Source organism: Cynara cardunculus (genome assembly GCF_001531365.2).
Source record: "Cynara cardunculus var. scolymus isolate 2C chromosome LG 8, CcrdV1, whole genome shotgun sequence".
Lineage (NCBI taxonomy): Eukaryota > Viridiplantae > Streptophyta > Magnoliopsida > Asterales > Asteraceae > Cynara > Cynara cardunculus.
Window position 1 is genome coordinate 20,287,713 of NC_037535.1, and position 20,296 is coordinate 20,308,008.

Below are 20,296 nucleotides of genomic sequence, written 5' to 3' on the forward strand. Positions count from 1 at the left end.
AATAATTAATTATCATATTTATAAAAAAAGTATAGTACTAAACCAAATATAAATTACTTCGTTATTAAACCTAAATTAAGTTATAATAAAAAAATTGAATTAAAAAACTACACAAAAAACAAGAATTTTAAATAGTTAATTTGATACTAATATCGATATATTTTTGTCAAATTTTTATGATATCTTCAAGTTTATATTTTATTCAAAAATAAAAATATCATCGCCTTTTCAAAATCACATAAAACCATACTATAATATCGACTGAAATAAAGAATAAAACAGAATATTAAAATCAAAATTAATCTTGTTGCATTGCGCACAAATATTTTCTAGTAAAATATAATAAAGTTGAGGTAAGTATACATTTAGAAAGCTTAATGAAAATAAAAACATAATAATAATAATTTTTTAAGAACAAATAAATAAATAAAATTTACTGCAAATCATTAAATACACCTTAAAATGATATCATTAATAACCTCAAGGCTTAATGGATAAGCCAGCCTTGCTTTCAAGCCATATTTCGTTCATGATGCAATATTTATTTGGGGCCGTTTACCAAACACTTACCAAGTAAGTGTTTATCAGTAAAATTTAATACTATTAATTACTTATCAGGTAAGATTTTAGTCCATCAAAACGATATCGTATGCAACAATTTACCCAATAAGTGCTTACCGTGGTAAGAGTCGTCGCCATCACTTACCGGGTAAGACTTTTGGTCCTTGTCTCGTTCTTACCGAGTAAGATTCTTGGTTCTTATTATTCATTCGATAAGGTAATGTGACTTGGTAAGCGCTTACTTGGGTAAGCGTTTGGTAAACGACCCCTTAGATCTAAATATCAACCTTAACTCGTAATTAACTTAAAGACTAATTTTTAAATAATACCTAATTTCACTGTTCAAACCTAAATCCAAACCCAAACTCAACATCATTGTTTTACACTGGTTTAAGAGATCGATCCATTCTCGTTAACACACCATTTTTTTTTAAATCAGTTGTTTTGTATATAAAACATAAGGCGTGTATCATTGCCTAATACTGGTTAATTATGCAAGAAAACGAAGTTAAACCAATAACTTAACCACAATCTGCGACGTTAAATGCAAGTCATTTGATTGCAAATGTATTTTTGTTAGCCTAATCGTATTAACCAAACATCGTGAGGCCCAAACTTCCGTAGTTCATTTACTAAACTAAACCATTTAAATAGAAAAACAAGATCGGTTATATAAATCGACAATCAATTTCTTCTTCCTATGTAGGAAAAATATTCCCGTATGGAAGGTTATTTTCAACAACATTTTTGACGTTTTTCAATGACACGAGGTCTTCTACGTATTTATATTTTCTAAGATGAATAATTACCAAATTAAGACCATATTGAGCATGTATGTCGACTCGTTCTAAACTGGTAATAAGAAGTTTTTGAAGAAGTTAAACCCTTATAACTTATAATAAGTTGATAAATGTTTTTGTAAAAAAACATAAGTTATTTCAAATAAGCAATCCCAAACATCCCCTAAAACCCTTTAACATGAAACAAAAAATATTCGAATTCTAATATGCTACTTTTGCACCAACATAAAGATATTTTATTTCCTAAAATTAATTAGAATAAAATGAACTGTCCATTACCAAATTAGAGTCCTCGTTTTACATAGTCGGATTATACGTCAATTTTGTTTAGTCTCCCGCTTAGTTACAACTATAAAATAAGTTTGCAGTAGTTCACAACTGGAATTGACACAATTACGTTTATTATAAGTGGACAATCAAGTGATTATGTTAACCAACAGTCAGTTATTTATGTATCATCAGATCACTGAAGACATACTATAATAAGATACCAAATAAGGCTCAAAACCTAAAAAATTTCGACAAATAACCAATAAAGTTGTAATCCAGTATATCCATATACGCATCCACACCCAAACAACCTCCTGTTACAGACCCCACAAATGTTAGCAGATGTATTATCATTATGTTTAAGACAAAATGCACAGATATATAACTGATTTTTTCTTACTTTATATTATATGTAATTGTAAACCAAAATCATCCGCTCAAATAACGAATTTTTAAAATTCCTGTTTTGAAACAACCACATGTTAAAGTGCGTTTAATTAATCGGATTTTATATGTTTGACAGTTAAGGTGAAAAATCGGGTGAGAAGAAAAGTTAAGGTGAAAAACGTAATAAGGGATATGGATCTTTGATCATCTTTAATATCAAACCTATCCATGAATCACGCTTGATACATGGATTGATCCGATACATCTCATGTTGGTACATCTCAACTTAATATGCGTTCAAAAGTAAAGATCCCTTTTTTCGCTTTTAATTTTAACTCTGCTTCTTATCGGAACCCAACCCTAACGGTTAACTTGGTAAGGGAAAATGAAAATGTAGGTGTGTAGAAATGGTGATGAATCAGATGACAGCGATGCGTTTTCTTTTTCGAGGGAGAAAAAGATAATAATAACGAAACACGTTGAATTCCCCTCAAAATCCAGGTTCCAAACCCTAATTTTCGCGCACGTCTCTTAACCAAAAACCCTTTTATTCACGAACACAAAACTAACATCAAGATCAAGATCAAGATCTGGAACCAAATTATAAAACTTTTCAATTTTCTGTTATAACTGCATCCTTGAACAAGCATGAGCTGACTCTTCCGGATGCAACAAAGGTAGAAGGGAGTAAAAATCCCCAATTTCATAACCCTTCTTTCTCAATCAATTAATTAACAGATCGATTCTGTTAGGTGATATTTCTGTTCGTATACACGAATTGTTTTGTTATTTATACAAATTTTGATGGATTGATTGGAATTTTAGCTTGGAATTTGTGTAATTGTACAAGTACATAGATACCTTGAGCAAATTAGGGTTTCGTTGCATACTTATTGATCCATGGTCTAGCTAGCAGGATTTTCTTGTACTTCTATTAGTCTAAGGGAGGATTTGTTGAAGGATTTCGCTGTTGGTTTTCTCAGTCATATTTAGATGCTAAATTGCACTTTGGCTAGTGAAGTTTGGGATGCCTAATCTATGAGTTATGTATGTTTGGAGAACATAAAATTGGTTTCCCTTGCTTCACGTAAGTTAGTGACTGTCCTGACTCTTTCTAAAAAAATGTAGATTGCGATGGGGAATTGATTTTCTTTTAGGATAGCAGGAGCAAACAATCCGGGGACAGTGGGCATGATAAGTTTTGATTTGTGTAAGAACTAACCATTTAGTTTTAATCGAATTTGATGCTCTCATTAAGGTCTATGTCTTTGCAATGCTTGTACTGCATTTGCAAAACTTTTAGATCATTCATATCTCTCACTTCTAGTCTGTATTTTCTATGTTTCTATTTTCTTAGAAGGCAATCGATTTCCTTAGTAAATTGATTACAGAAATTGTTAATGTTTGACTGTCATCAAGTCTGGTGATCAAGAGTTGATGAGGGGATAATGATCAAGTACTCTCTATCCTAACTCTGCTTATCTTATTCGTACGGCTGCCCATGAGAAGGCCTGGAGTTAATTTGCAGGGTGGATTACTTGTATCCAATCAAGCAAAATTTAGCCATATAACAATGCACTTATAAAAGTAGCATCTAATAAGATGCTTGTCCTGAAGATAGATGCTGGTTTCGTGTTAAACGATTTCAGGTGTTCATGAAGTGTTTTTGTGCTACATTTTTTTCTATACATTCTTTCTCCCGTGTCCGTGTATTGAGTGTCCACTTCATGAGTTTTAGGCATATATTACACCCCAGCAAGCATCTCATGTGATGGCATTCCATGAATGAGAAGCATGGTTAACATCAGATCAGGCATGATACTCGCAGGCAATGGCATAATTTTGTCCTAGTACCTTTGGTTCAAGGGAATGGTATTTATCCGCAAATGACTAATGAACATCACTGTTTAAAGCTAAAACATGACTTATGCGAAAGGTTGTTGTCTATTTCTAATCGAGTAAAGTGCATCTTATTGATTGCTTACGGAAATATGTATTGTGGTAGGAACTACTGAACTACCCTATATGGTTTCTTCTCCATTCATGATGGGCTTGTATATGTAAACACGGATATCTGATTTCTTCAACAGTTTATTACATTATAAATTAATAATACATATGGATCGTATAAACTTATAAGGCACCTGAACTTTTTTACTTGCATTTTCTTCTTTTAGCCTATTACTGTAGATGTCTATACCATCCTTGATATTCCATGTCTATTATATTTTCTTTTCATTTAAAAATCACCATGCAATTTATAATGGAAGTGTTTTATTATGTTAATGTCAATATGTCATGCTCCCATCAGGTCTAATTATTTGGTTAAAACTCTTTTTCTACTGTTTGTATAGATTGTCTTCTCTCTTGTTCTTATTAGTATATATTATAATGTTATCTGATCTGATGAATATATTTTACAGGTAGAACATTGCTACTTTTGGTTGGCTTGATGGGTGCTCCTAAGCAGAAATGGACTTCTGAAGAAGAAGCTGCTCTCAAAGCTGGAGTTCTTAAGCATGGAGCAGGGAAATGGCGCACAATTCTTAAAGATCCAGAATTTAGCAGTGTGTTGTACCTGCGCTCTAATGTGGATCTTAAGGTTTGCATCTTTTCACATTATATGGATTGCCTTGTCAATGTATTTATAGGAGCTTAGTGGCTGAATATAACTTACAGTATCCCATGTAAAGTCTGTATTATCAAAAATTCAAAAGAAGTGGGGTTGGGAGAATATAAGAGAGATTTCTGATATATGAATCATGTATTCCTAATTTTGTAGAAGGCTATTTGACCTTGTGATTTTGGTTCTTCCTCGGGAAAACTCATAATTGGAAACGAACCACAATTGTTTGCTCTATTATTATGTACTTTACTCATATTTATTCCACCTTGATCTGAAAAGTTCAGTTGAAGTGTCCGAGTGGGAAACTATTCTTCTGTGTAGGATTAAACACTTCTCTCCCTCGTAATGGTCTATGTGTACAAAAGAACCCATTAACATATCCTTCGACTTTGATCCACAACCTGTGCGTGCTTCACGTCTATATTGATCAGTGATGCAACATTCACCTTTTGGCTACTTTATATCCTCCATCCTCTATGAGCTGTCCACTTTTCTTATGTGGAGGTATACCGACATATCTCCTCTTTCCGAAGTTGTCATCCGTTGTATTCACGTTCCAAATCAATCTATATTGGAAGTTAGGGATGTTCATTATGAAACTGCTATGTCGTTATAGTGAACTTTTATATACTTCATTGCCACCTTCGATGTAGCTCAGATTGGCAGGGTTTTCATTTTTCTTTCACAAATTGAAATTAACTGAACAAAGCATTTATCTGTGCTTCCCCAAATTAGTTGGGTAATTTTGTCTAGTTTACCAAAGTAGTGGATGCATAGAAACTAGAAAACATGCTGGTCATTTATTTCAATTAGGACTTCATTGGGAGGGTTATTACTTTCACTGTGTATGGGACATGTTGGTGGTCTGCACTTTCTCAAGGCATGAGCACATCAAAGAAGATAACAGTATTTTCTATTTGTATATTCTAGACGTTCTTCTTCCTCTTTTATTGTTTTAAAAAGCTATCTCTAAAGTGTGGTCCTAACCATGGGACGGAGAGCTGCATCCTTGAGGGTTTCTTGAAGCCTCAGTCTTTCACATCAGCTTTTCACTTTTTAAATCTGGGATATGTTCCCATGCTTCTGGGAAGAGATGTGCAATATGTTGATGCATGGCACTTGTACTTTTATCTGGAATTGATCTTCTTTTGGCATTTTCTGCTGGATGGTGTCATATATAAATATATAATTTTTAATTAATGGATTTCGCATGGACCAGGACAAATGGAGGAACATGAGTGTAATGGCGAATGGATGGGGATCTCGGGAGAAGGCCAGGTTAGCTCTAAAAAGAGTGCAACATGTCCCCAAGGACGACAACCCTCTGGCACTTGCTACTGTAGATCAGAGTGATGAAGACTCAGGTGATGCTAGGCCTCTTCCGTCTTCTAGTGGCTCTCCGCAGATTGGTGGTTCCAAGAGATCTATGATAAGGTTAGACAATGTTGTCATTCATAATAGCTAGGTCGAAAAATAGTCAATGCCTACATATTGGCAATATAAACTAATGCAGTTATAATGGGCCCTTGTTGCTGTTACTTATTCAGATCTACGAAATTTCACGTTGCTATTCACTGATTCTTGAACACTACTTTTTATCTATGTGATTTTTTGTTATTATTGGTATCATAACTTGTCTACAATTTGTAATTATATACATCATGCTGTTTCCACACATGAAGTAACTGGGACAAAAGCATAAAAAAATTGCAGATGGAGGCACGATAATTTGAAAGCAGAGGCTAGGAGCTATCAACAAAAAGTTTCTCACTCAGTGAAATGAACTTGAGTATGTAGAACTTCTAAAACCACCTCTGCTCGCAGCCTTTGCTCACACACTGACATCATAGATGTTGACCAAGGGGAAAGAATTGAGTGTAGCTTAATTGCTTATCTACAGCATGTTTCATTATTCTATGATATTGGCTATAGTTTCCTAGGCAAGGCATGATGAACATGTTCTGGGAAGTTCACAGGGTTGGTCAGTAGTACTATGCTCGTGCCTTTTTGATATATGTATTACAGTTAAGATTCTTAAGTTAATTCAATTTGGTCTAGGTGTTTTAAACACATGGATAGACGGGCTTGTTGATTTGTCAAGAAGCCTTATCCATTTTACTTCCCAAACCTTCAAGTTTTTATTATTCCTTCCAAATTCCTTGACAAAAAAATCTGTTTTTGGAACACTGTACTTGACAACTAAAATGAAATCTTTTCACCATCTCCAAGATGACACGTAGTTATGGGAAACCATCACAACATGTTCCAAACAGTGGATATCAAACCCAAATCACTTTGCAATAGGTAGATCCCAATGGACCCTTCTATCATGATGGAAGATTTTTATTGGCTTATATCATAAAGCAGCCCTCTAGTTTATCATTTGCAGTCAAGTATGATCGCAGTTATCCTTCTTGACTATGGACATAGAAAGGACTGGTCACAAAGACATCCAGACCAAGGGTTCACTTAGTACAGGAGACTACTTTGTCTCCTTGCAAGAATAATAGACACCCTCCACTTGATTGATCTGTTGATGGAACTAGGAGGCAACGTGTCGCATTTAAAATGAGGTGATCACAGGCATCCTCTAATCACTATGATAAGCCAATCCCTCTGTTAGTAAACTCAGCTATGGTTATTTCTCAAAGAAAAAAGGAATGCTACATTGCTTTTTCCTTGAAAAACTGTCATTGTATTATATATTACATCAAACTTCTGCTTGAGAATCTGTTTGCTTATCAATTTTTATTTCATTTTTGGGGCCTTGAGAAGTAAGGGAGAATTAATAATTTGATATGTTGGGATGCAAGAGACACTGGCATATAACTAATTTGGCCTGTGCAAGAACCCAGATAATGACACATTAGGGGGAAGCCTGCTTGTTTCTCCTTTCCAACTCAGATAAACAGGGGGCATATATCTGTTGCAGCCACAGTTAAGTTAAAATATATATATATATATATATATATAGGGCAAATGAAAACCGTGCATTTCTAAGAAACCGTGTGAACTATATATATATATATATATTGTAATCTGCTACAGAATCTTTAAGATTGTAAGGATTAAAGGAATGAATTCATCAAATCAGGAGCGAAATAAACTAATCTATGTACATGAAACAAGTTTCATGAAGGTGAAACTAGTTCATGGCGTAATTGAACAATGAGTAGTGAACTGGTTTGATGGTGAAACCCGTTTCAGTGATGGTGTAGTTGATCCATTTAGTAGGTGAAATGCAAAATGAAACGGGTGCATAATGTATGCGGTTTGTCATGAAATAATTACATGTTAAAATGGATTCATGATGAAACCGGTGCATCTTGAAATAATTTCATAATGAATAGGGTGCATATTTACGTGGGTGTGTGAAGGACATTGAAACGATTTCAGGATAAGGAATAAAAAGGCTGCTGCATTAGCGAAATTATTTCCTAACAAATAAAAAATTTTAATTTCCTAAAATAAAGAATAATGTCCTTTAATAGGATGTTACAGAAAATGTATTTTTGTTTACCATTTTGCCCTTATTGCTAATATAAAAATAAAATTTTAATATATATATTTTTTAATTTCCAAAAATAAAGTAAACTGATCTTGACCATTGATCAAGAAAATGGATGGATGAGATTGGTTTACACGGTTTACACAAATGGGGGCGGTTTTCATTTGAACGCTCCTCTATATATATATATATATATATCAAGCATATCCATCAGGCATACTATTTCGTGTTTTCTGATAGGATGGAGTACCCTCCGGGGTCCATAAAAGGTATAAGCACAAGATTCACAAATAAGATATCATAGTCTAAGCAGTATATGTTGTATTGGAGGCTAGCCGATTCTTTGAGTTAAGATTTGTCTCCAATGTACTTTGTCACAATTAGAAGACCGACCCTCTAAACCTGGAAAAAGTATGCAAGAAGTAACAAGCATGATTCTTTGCTAATGAGACTGTAATTGAGCTTGCAACGGAGGGGTAAACCGTAGTATTGGTTAGAATACTTGTCATGGAGAATTGACATTTTCTCATCTGGCACTATCGTAAAAGCACAACAGGCTTCTTCCAAATCAATTGAGGTTTGTACTACCTGAGATTCTTAGATGCTTAAGTGGATGACTTTGTGATTTAGGGAAAGAGAAGAAGATAGTTAACAAAAGCCAGCTTGTGGCAGCAGCAATCACATAGGGATAAGATAACTCATACTGCATTGTATATACGGTATTCAATTTGCGAAGGGTAGTAGCAAATGCACTTCTTGTTGTACATTTGGCATCTCTTCTTGTCAATCACAATTAATTTTTTTCCTAGATGATAGTATTGATGATTATATTTTTGCTTCCCTTCGTCTTTTACAGGTTGGACAATCTTATAATGGAGGCAATAAACAATTTGAAGGAGCCTGGTGGCTCTAATAAGACTACTATCGGCACATACATAGAGGTATCTGTGTTGGTTTATAGCTTTACCTATAAATTAGAAACTGAAAGATGGTCCGGTGCGTAAGGCTCAGACCATCTTGTGAGTTCTCAGCCATCAGGTTGTTACGGTAAAACTAAACATATAGTTCATGAGTGATACACATTTCTTATAATACTTTGCTTCTCTATATTGCTGCAATATATATATATATATATATATAGGTGGTTTATTTTACAACCCATTCCATTTGTACAACCAGTGCAACCTCATCTTAACCATCAATTAGTTCATCTATGGTCAGCATTTGATGATGTGGAAAAGGTAGTTACCAATTATCAATTAAAAAAACTGAATTTTTTTTAAATAAAATGGCTGTTTAGATTAATGTTGTATTGGTTATACAAATAGGATAGGTAGTATTTGAAACGTGTTATATATATATATATATAGACTTAGGATCACGTGAGACCAGCCTGTTTTCGTGAGACCAACTTTTTACACGTGAAACTTCACAGCAAAATGCTGTGAAGGTAACCTTCACAGTGTTTTTGCTGTGAAGGTTCGACTTTTTTAAACCTTCACAGTGTTTTTGCTGTGAAGTTTCAAGTGTAAAAATGTGGTCGCACGGGTCTCAGGAAAACAGCCTGGTCTCACGTGAACCCAACCCTATATATATATATATATAGAGAGAGAGAGAGAGAGAGAGAGAGAGGGAGGGAGGTTCAGGGGAAAACCCCCAAAAAAATGAAAAACTAAGGAACACCTTGGTAACCATTTATCTGGACGGTATGCACATGTGCATACAAGTAATTGAAGTTGTTTCTTGGTTTTTATGCATGTATGCATGTTATGCACATGTGTATAACATGCTCGTAGCCGTTCATCTGGATGGTATGAACATATGCATATAAGTAATTTTCATTTTTAAGTTAAAAAAGTTTAAATAAAGGGTGATTTCCAAGTTTCAAGGTTTTGTGGTTTTTCCCTGAACCTGACCCTGACCCTATATATATGGAATTGTTACTATAGAGATACACAGTCGGACCATCGAACTAGTGGTGTCAAGAGATGAAAAAGCTGTTGATTTTGTAACCATTGCCATTATTATAATATCTCACATATATATATATGTATATATATATTTCTTCATCATCGTTGTAAGTGACATACACATCTACAAATATACCTTTATTAACAGAATATCTCTAATGTGCATTGAAGTTAGTAGTTCCTGTAATTTAAGCTTGAGAAGTGACTATCTGAGTCGCCCTTATTTTCACTGGCTTGATCCTACTGGCAGTATTATCCTGAGTGATTTCAGGGATTCATCTCATACGTTGCAGTTTGGTAAATCAAACTTCATTCAATCCAATTTATGGATTCTCAATATAAAAACCTTCCTACTCTAATCAACTTCTCCGCTTATAAGAAAAACATCTTTTTGGTATACTATCAAGTATCAGGCTTTGTGTAGCCTCCTTCATGGAAATCTTGTTTGTCTCTTATTATGCTTCTGGATAGTGGTTTTTTATTCTTTATTTTCTTTAACCAAGTAATAAAGGTTTAATTATCAAAAAGCCCAACATGTCGTCGACCAATTGACAACTTCCGGTCTCTCTTGTTCTATTGTATACTCTGGTGTCAGATTTCATGTGGCATGTGCATGTTTGATTTCATGTGTCATGCCAACTAGTTATGAAAAGTTGAAAGTTTCATAGTGTCATGCTATTTCAATTAAATAAAAGATCTCTCCTATGCTTATCTGCTTCATACCTAAATTTTATCACAAATGCTCTCTTCCCATCACATCCCTGAGCTCCTTTGCTGCCTCCATCTTAAGGCTACCTTGCTGCCGCCAAAGTAGATTTGACCATGATGCTCAAACTAAACCCCATGATTGACATTTAGAATTTTCAGCTGTTGTTTGTAGTACCAAAGCAGAAATTCTACCTCTTATAGATTTTCCTGTAATATTATAATCCCCTACAAAATTTATGATCGAGTAGTGATAAATCATTAAATTACAACCGCTAGTCTACCAACTAACTTTCTGTTACTGCCTTTAATATTATAATCCTCTAATGATATTTTTTGACAACAGTGCCATGCTTTTTCTTGCTGTGTAGCTTGATTGTTATTACCAGCCTGTCTTTGGTCTAATGAAGTAAATGTTTCTAGTCCCACTTTTCAGTGACATTGTTTGTCTCTGATGTTGCAGGAACAGTATTGGGCACCCCCAAATTTTAAGAGACTTCTGTCAATGAAATTGAAGTTTCTGACTGCAAACGGCAAACTTGTCAAGGTATATTTGTGTTATTAAATAGCACATGCCATTTACTGTTGATGGCTAACCATATTTGCCAACATCTTGTTGCTAATTTACTTGGATTAGATGAAGCAAGTTATTGCAGTTGGCCAGGAAATATGTTCAGTTTATGTGAGAATACCATTTATACCTTGAATGAAGGAACTGATGAAAATTTCTTGTCCTAAATTCTGTGAACAATGTAGATTTAGCCTCTGTTTTGGTGACTGTAGGACATTGCGAAGATTATTGTAAATTGTGGAAATTCCTTTCTTGTTTCTATATTCAAGAGTCTCCATAATCATCTGGATTGTTTGTTTGGTAAGTTCTGCATTTGCATTACTGAAGAAGCCTCTTTATTGTGGAGAGTAGGATATATTAGTCTCTTCAATGGCAGGATAATCCTGTTATTTTGTCAGATACTGTATGGCTTCTTGAGTTGTATGCTTAATTTATCAAATTTAAATACTTGTGCCAAAGCCTACCCTTTTCTAATGCAAGTGGTTTACCCGTTGGTTTTGGAGAATTGTGCTCTGTGCTTGTAGCAAAAGGTTTCCAAGTACCAAGGCTGTAATGCAAGTATGTCATACTGGATGCCTTCTGTTAGAGATAACACCTTCTAATCTCGTAATCTGGTGTCAAAGGCATATGTTTTTGCCTCACCTATGATGTTGAGTTCATTTCCAAAGATCTTAGCGCTCCTGTTCATTTGTTATGTCGATTCTTTACCCTAACTCAGTTGTCTCACAGGAAGATAGCCTAGTAAGTCCGCCCTGAAGTGATGCAGTGATCTAAATCACTCTTCCTTTTGACAAACTGCTTCTGCTGTGTTTGGGGAGAATAGACGGTGCTTTATGCAACTCTTTTTGCCCCATCCAGAATTTGCTGTAGGCCAATTCTATACAATTCCAATATAGCAACTTTAAGTTAGACTATGTATATTAAAGGGTTTTGTAGACATATCTCTCCGAAACCCTTACTCATATCTTTCCAAAAGACGGAATTCTACTATGCCTATACTTTCTTTAATGCAAAAGCTGGAAGTAAACTTGTTATGCAAGTGAATGCTCTTATTTTGTTTCTTCATATGCAATATTGCAGTTGCCAAAATGCAATAGCTATTTCACCATTTCAAAATTTAGGTCACATGTGCCACAGTATTTTAGGCAGCGTTAGTCACAGCAAGCTCTTCCTTTACATGGATTTGATTTAGTGCCGGGGCTGGTGTTTGGATAAAACTATCCTTAGTAGCAGATGTACTTACATTTCGAAATGACAAATCAAGGAATGCTTTAGGGGTTATGCAAAATCTTTGTCAAGAGAAATATATATATATATATATATATATATATATATATATATATATATATATATATAATCCACATGGTTCTAGATGCCTTCTTTATCCACTTTTATGCAGAATTAAACTAATACTTACTGTGGGATATGGAGATATAGTCGCATGAAATTTTCTTGTTGACATCGTCTAATTCTTATTTGGTCATAAATTAGTAATATTGATATATGTGGACTTGGTTGATGATACTCTATATTTTCTGACTCATCATCTGGCTTCCATATTTCCATCTTTTCTTGGTTTATTGAGAGGAGTGGATGGGATGAAGGAGATACATTGGTGTGGATAAGACTGAAACTGTTGATGGTTAATTTGAACAGTTAGCTTTCTTCAGTATGTTACATGTATTATGATAGTATCACATCTTACTGGATGATCAACTATCTTCCTGCATCACAAGTTCATTATTACAATCATACTCAGTTATATCCATGTAACTGGCTTCTCTAAGTTCATCCATAGCTTATTCTGAAGTATTTGTTGGAATATGTTTTATTGAATTAGTTGATATTGTAACCTAGATGCACAGACGTACATCGGCACAATTGCATAACCATACACACACAAATGCACCATCTAAACATGCATCTTTGATATACTTCTAGCATAGACTTTCAGAATTTCTCCAAATAGCATTTTAAAAAAAAATAGTCAACCTAGAGATCAAAATAAAGTAAGAAAGAAATCTGGTATTTAGATGTTATTTCTGTTGATGTATGGATATTCTTGAATTATTTGGAATTCAAACCTCCGATATATTCTTACCACTGGTTATGCTGGTTTTGGTTTTCTCTCAACATTTTCAGTGGGAATATTTATATTTGTTGGATGTTTTCTGTTACAGACAAAACGCAAATATAGAATCGCCTCTGCCAATGCATTATCTGACAAGAAAAAGATCCCTACGATGTTACGTCTGGAGGGAAGGCAGAAGGTGGGTTCTCCCAAAGTTGATAAGGATGAAATCAGTGTTCCTACAAAAGCTCAGATTGACTTGGAACTGCAAAAGATGAGGAGCATGACTCCACAGGAGGCTGCTGCAGCTGCGGCTCAAGCTGTTGCAGAGGCTGAAGCTGCCATAGCAGAAGCAGAAGAAGCAGCAAGGGAGGCAGAGGCAGCCGAGGCTGATGCAGAAGCTGCTCAAGCTTTTGCAGAGGCAGCAATGAAGACTCTGAAAGGGAGAACCACACAGAGGCTGGTAAAAAACATCAATCGACTTACTACTACTCCATTCTTTTATGATTAATAATACGATGCACATAATGAGCTTCTCTCAATTAATGAGCTTCTCTCAATTAATGAGCTTGACGGGACACAACGTATTTGGGCAGCCATACATGACTGTTTGGGAGGGGCTTAGTGATATAGAAAGTGGCTTATTCGATAAGATTTTGGAGGGAGCTTTATGCAGAAAGTCAAGTTTTTTTTGCCAAACCTGCCCTTACCAAGTAAGAACATCCTCTTTCCATCTATGAAAATACCCTCCCAAATAAAAACCCTTCCAATCTGTACAAACAGATTCATCCACACAGTCAGCTATATCTATACAGGATTTGATGTAAATCCAACCGAACAGCCCCTAAATTAGTTAATAAATACTTGAAGACATTTTGGTACCTACTCCCTTATTTTTCCACAAGCTGCTAACTCATTTGCTTGAGTTGCTCCGGGTGACAATGTTTTTACGGGCCTTATTTGCTACCCATTATGCATGCAGCCTTTTTGGTGAAGTTGGTTGAGTGCATTTGTAGGAAAAACAGTTATATTGTTTAAGTTACATTTCATGGAGGATATATATACTGGTGCTAATTTGACCATTCTGTATGAGGTGGCATGGTGTTTCAGATCTTGTAGGAGTCTTTAGTTTCCAGTAGCTAAACAAAACATCCGTTCTGAGCTGTGCAAGATGTTTTCAGTGCTCGGTGACTCATCTTGCAGAGAATCTTGGCCAATGACTTTTCAACTATATCTTAAAACCCTAAACACGAAACACTGTTGATGGGTAATATATATGTATGTATGCCATCGTCTGTAAAAATTAAAATTGGAACTGGTTGTAATTCTTGAAACTTGTTGCAGATGATTCGTACGTGACAGAAATGGGCATATCAAGAGGATCTGTTATAGATGTTGGACAAACAAAGTTTGCAGATGTAAATATTGTTGGGAAGTGTTGGTTCAACTAGTGCTGGTAAATGAACAAATATGGTTAGTTTTTTGTTGAACAATTAGGGGAGTTAATAGATAGAATAATAAAACAATGGGTGCTGTTGTTGTTGGTGGACAGTGCATGCTGAACTGCATAAATTCATTTATTTTGTATTCACCTCTCATTGTCAATTCATTAGCACACTAAATGCAGCAGATTCATTTGAAAAAGGGTTCTACGATTTGAACCCATTATTGTTTGGATATGTAAGATGGAGAAAAAATTGAAGAAAGTCGTAACCTTGATTTGTGTTTGTTTGTTTTATGGTCGAAAAACCTGAAGAAACCTGCAACTAGTCTGTCGATTTTTATCGTCAAAAATATCAATGGAACACCTAACCATTCCATCATTGATGCCTCGACCTATGTTTACTGTCGGAAAGTTCGAAGAAAACCCTCGAGGTGCTGTGCAGAGATGGGAAGGATGCAGGGGCGGATGCAATGGTAAAAAGGAGCGGGGAAGGGACTCCAGTCAAAAACTCAAAAAAAGTCATGGTTAAAATTTAGGTTTTACATGATTTACCTTTCACTTCCCCCATTACATTTTTTAAACGGGCCCTCAACCTCAATCGAAACTGTTACTCTAACCAATTTTTTTTGTTGAAATCAATCAAAAAAACCAAAAAAGTTATTCGAAATCGACAAAAACACTAAAAAATCCCTCGAAATCAACCAAAAAACTTTATAATTCCCTCGAAAACGTTGTAATTAGGTTAAAAACACATCGGACGATTTTGCGGGTCTTTAGTCTATCTTAAAGGTGACTCCATAGAACAAAGATTCTGGATCGACACTGGAAGGATGTGATTGTTGTTGCTTCCATGGAGAAGGAGATGGTGGTGATGGGTTTAGTTTGTGTTTTTCTTTAAGCTTTAAAATACTTGTATCTTCGAATTAAATATTTGTATGCAAATAAAACTGAGAAAATGACCAAAACGTCCATTACTCGAGGGACGAGGGGCACGTTATGGCATTTAATGAAAATTTTAAACGGTTGCTAGACCCAATAACCTGTTTTGAGTCTAGTGAAATGCAAATTACATGGGCATAGTGAAATCAAGGGATGGAAACCGAAGTTTTGGTAAAGCAAAATGCAAATCACATGGGCATAGTGAAATCAGGGGATGGAAACCGAAGTTTTGCTAAACCATATGGACGAAAAATATAGTTCACTCTTGATTTAATTTTAAATTTTAAGATTTAAAATAGAAAGTTAATAAATTCGTGAACTTTTTTCTAAGATCGAGAACAACTAGTAAACAAATGCTAGATCATCAGTTTAAGTCTATTAAGATGACCATGGGATTTTCCTTGTTATTTTTAAGGGTCTTATAAGATAAGTCGAGGTGTGAATAAGTTGAATCAAATACACGCGATTACTAGAAGGTTTATATATTTGAGCATGAGATACTCTGAACTTGGTCAAAATTTACCATCAAATCGCAATGTTCTATTTAATAAGATTTGAATATGGTACGTATTAACCACAAGGGTGGTGCCTGATTGGTTTGAGCTTGGCTCCAAAGATCAAAAGTACCTGGAAGTCCCAGATTCAAATCCAAGGAGGAATAAAAATCCTCTTGTGGCCATGGAGGTTCAAATACGAACGGTTCGCTGAACGTTCGGTTCATTTACAGCCCTAATTGCAACTCTTTGTTGAGGTCAACGTAACACATGTGTCGCCCAGTGCATATGGGGCATGATGATTTGATATCATTCTCACATTACCCTAACTTTTCACTGCTTATATATTCAGGCTTCCAAACTCAATGAGATGAACAAGAAGGTTACGCTATAATATGTTTTCGTGAAGATGAAGTGTATATAACAACAAAAGAGTTGAGATTGAAGCCAAAACCCTTTGATCAATAAGCATGCCTCAACGGGGCCTCATGGGGGTGCATAAAACGATATCATTTAGATGATTTTTCAAAAGACTTACATAATGGAATTAATACCCGTTTGACTCGGTGGTCGTAAGATCATGTTACTTAAAATTAATAATGAAAAACTATAAATTAATATTAATATATTAAATCTTTGAGAATAAATTGCTAAGACTTGAAAATATAGAACAATCTTTCTATTTAATTTAAGTGAACAACGTTAGACTTCTCACATTATGTCTTTGGAAAGTTTGGCGTAGTGTTACAATTATTGTGTATTGAAAACGCTATAAGATTACAGTTATCCCATGACATAAGGGGAAAAAGTAAGTCGTTGAGTTCTCCAGCCATCACTTTGGCTTCTTTCCATTTACGGTCTCGTCCCCTTGTATATGCGGATCTAAAACAAAAAACAACCACCGCCATTTTTAGCCCCCCGTAACAGTACTTGCACCTTGGAGAAATAGGTGGTGGATGACGAAGTCGATGTTGGCTCATGGTGATGAGGGATTGCAGACCGGCATCGTTGGGGGCACATCGGAGATCAGAGGGTGAGGTGTTGGTTGGGAGGTTTTATCAGTGATTTTTTTTTATTAACATGAATATTCAACCCGTTATGCGAGCCAACTAATCCCAAAGCGACCATCTGCTTTGCAGATAGCCCGAAGTCATCGCATTTGAACATCCGTGGCCACAAGGGGATTTTTATTCCTCCTTGGATTTGAACTTGAGACCTCCTGATACTTTTGACTTTTGGAGCCAAGCTCAAACCAATCAGACACCACTCTTGTAGTTTTTTATCAGTGATATTTATATATATGTGTATATATATATATATATATATATATATGTGTGTGTGTGTGTCAAAATAATGTATTATATATACTATAATTAATATAAAATATATATATTTTTAATTCTTAATAAGGATAAAGACAAGATTATGAAAAAGACTAAAATATCCTCTTATTTTAACTAGGTTAATGGAATCTTTTCGATTTCATTATGAAAGGGACTCAACGAGTGCGGGAATGCATATCAGGGGTACCAAATTTGTATTTACTTTGATTTCACGACCATTATGGGTAGAAAGTGTAAACCAAAAAGACCAAATCCGTAATTTACTAAAAAAAAAAAGATGATTTGACAATTTTACCCTTTTGGGGGCTAAAGCTGTATTAGTTTTGTGCGAATAGAATTTAGAAGCATTCGTATTGGTTAAGAACAGAAACACATTATTACATATAATCCAGATAAACAAAATATATATCCTTCAATTACTCAATCAATTGCTCATTCATATATTTTATAATCAGTAGATGGATGGAGCTACACAATGCTTTCTTTTATTTGAATTCATATCAATTTATGATGCTGATGATGATTCAGGAGCTTCGTCGTCTTCAAGCTGGCTGTAGTTTCCTTTCTTCCTGAAGAGTTGGATATGATGGTGCTTGCAATACAGCTTCCCTTCATGAGCAATGTAATTTGATGGGCTTATGGTGCACCCTCCATGGCAGCACTTGAAACAGCTTCTGTGGTATGCAGCTCCATCCACCTTAACCTGTTTCATCCATTTCCAATTCAATTCAATTCAATTCAACATACATACATATACATATACATACATACATATATATATATATATATATAATATATACATATACATACCCGTTCGATAGGATAAACGGTCTTGCCACACCCGATACATTTGTCTTGTGTGCCCCCGAACATACTCGACACTTTGCTTGCATTCTGTCACCACGACACAACGTATATGATTATGCTCGCTCAACGCGATCATAGATCGTCACAATAAAGGATCGATAAATATATATGTTATATATATATATATACCTCGGCGTTAACAGGCTTTTCTACCTTGAACTTTGGTGTTCCTGAGATATTACATGAAGCAGAATTAAGAAATAAGTATTTAATTTTCACAAAAAGATTTTATTAATAAATAATATTATGAATTAAACCTTCGAAACTTTTTTCCAAGCTGCCAGTTCTCTTGAAGAGCTGATCAAAGTGTGGCCTGCAGTAAACCACTCCGTCGAAGGAATTGTAGTTGCTAAGCTGCAATCAAACATTAATTGGCCCTCACCATGTTACCATATATACATACCTTTTGCTTAAGATTTAAGCAATATATATATATATATATATATATATATATATATATATATATATATATATATATGATGTAACATACAAGAAATATCGGTTCATGAAATGAAGAATGGAAAATATGCAGAGTGAGTTAATACTTAAAAAAATTGTAATATAGAAAAAAGAAATGGACCTTGAGGGTACGGTTGCAATGATGGCATCGGAAGCAAGCTTTGTGATAAGTCCGATGATCAGCAACTAGCCGATCAACTAGGTATACAGTCTTTTCACAAACTGCACATTTTTCGTTTGTTCCTCCGAATCCCACCATTTTTATTTAGGGAGTTCTTTTCCTCTAGTTGTTATTCGGAAGGAAAAAAAACAACGTGAGAAAAAGAACTCGATAAAACTTCTTTTATTTATTTATGATTTGAATGTTGATTAGATGTTGGTGGATTAAATAGTGAGATGAAAATTGTTGATATGTGGGTAGCAACAAATTACGGGAAAAGGGTGTATTTGATTGTTGATTATGTTCATTCATCTATCCGATATTCATGTACTTCCATTACAGTTCTTTTTTTCCTTTTTGAAAGATTCAAACACAAGAAATTTACTTAAAATAACAAAATCATATAGAATAAGTTTGAAAAACACAAGATATTCAAGTTAATTTTTTTACGGTACGGTTTGCATTTGCATTTTTATCAAACTATACTATATAACATATATAGAATATTTTTGTTATTTATGTAATATTTTTGGACTTTATGTTTAAAATTTGAATTTAGTCCAATATAACAATAAGCAATATTAATAAATTAGTTAGACATATCACAACTCACAACTCCAATTTACTTTGAAGTTTATTTCTTTTTATTTCTTAGACTACTTTTAATTATGCAATATTTATTTGGAAATTAGATGTACTGAAACTTTTTTTTTTAGATTACGGTTACTCTATTGTTGATTTTATAATGTATTTTAAACTTAAAGTTATTGGATTTTAGGCATAAAGTGCGATAGGTACAAACCGCACGCATTTTATGATGGGGTTTGCAGTTTTGTAAAATGCTCAAACCGCATATGTGGTGCAGTTTGTGGTTTGGCCCCACACCACACCAAATCGCACTGCAAACTACTAATTGATAAGCTAATTGATTACTAACAAGCTAGTTGGTAGCTGATAAGCTAACTAATGTAAGATAACCAAAAAGAACATGTTTTAAAAATAATAAATTTTAACATTTCATAATATATTTAAAACAATTCACTAATATACAATATGTTAATTTATATAAATCATAAGGTAAAAATAAATAATTAATAATATGTTAATTAATAAAAACCATA

The 20,296-nt window shown here is 34.5% G+C and overlaps 2 protein-coding genes across 2 annotated transcripts; one reads left to right on the top strand and one right to left on the bottom strand.

Moving 5' to 3' along the window:
• Positions 1-2,485: 2,485 nt before the first annotated feature.
• Positions 2,486-15,175, top strand: LOC112516439 (telomere repeat-binding factor 1). The gene is made up of 7 exons (XM_025123481.1): positions 2,486-2,695; positions 4,442-4,620; positions 5,864-6,078; positions 9,009-9,093; positions 11,291-11,374; positions 13,579-13,932; positions 14,814-15,175. The coding sequence occupies exons 2-7, from the start codon at positions 4,471-4,473 to the stop codon at positions 14,826-14,828; spliced, it is 903 nt and encodes a 300-aa protein (XP_024979249.1). The 5' UTR covers positions 2,486-2,695; positions 4,442-4,470; the 3' UTR covers positions 14,829-15,175.
• A 2,922-nt stretch (positions 15,176-18,097) lies between these two features.
• LOC112516440 (pollen-specific protein SF3-like) lies at positions 18,098-19,274 on the bottom strand. Its single transcript, XM_025123482.1, has 5 exons — positions 19,137-19,274; positions 18,814-18,910; positions 18,686-18,726; positions 18,500-18,583; positions 18,098-18,392 (listed from the first exon to the last, which is right to left on the bottom strand). Exons 1-5 carry the CDS (start codon positions 19,272-19,274, stop codon positions 18,195-18,197), a joined length of 558 nt encoding a protein of 185 aa, XP_024979250.1. The 3' UTR covers positions 18,098-18,194.
• Positions 19,275-20,296: the final 1,022 nt, after the last annotated feature.

Coding starts and splice junctions, on each gene's coding strand:
- LOC112516439 (XM_025123481.1), top strand. CDS start 4,471: ATGGGTGCTCCTAAGCAGAAATGGACTTCTGAAGAAGAAGCTGCTCTC. Junction 4,621..5,863: donor GCTCTAATGTGGATCTTAAG/GTTTGCATCTTT, acceptor CGCATGGACCAG/GACAAATGGAGGAACATGAG. Junction 11,375..13,578: donor CAAACGGCAAACTTGTCAAG/GTATATTTGTGT, acceptor TTTCTGTTACAG/ACAAAACGCAAATATAGAAT.
- LOC112516440 (XM_025123482.1), bottom strand. CDS start 19,274: ATGGTGGGATTCGGAGGAACAAACGAAAAATGTGCAGTTTGTGAAAAG. Junction 18,911..19,136: donor ATTGCAACCGTACCCTCAAG/GTCCATTTCTTT, acceptor GTTTGATTGCAG/CTTAGCAACTACAATTCCTT. Junction 18,584..18,685: donor AAAAGCCTGTTAACGCCGAG/GTATATATATAT, acceptor TCGTGGTGACAG/AATGCAAGCAAAGTGTCGAG.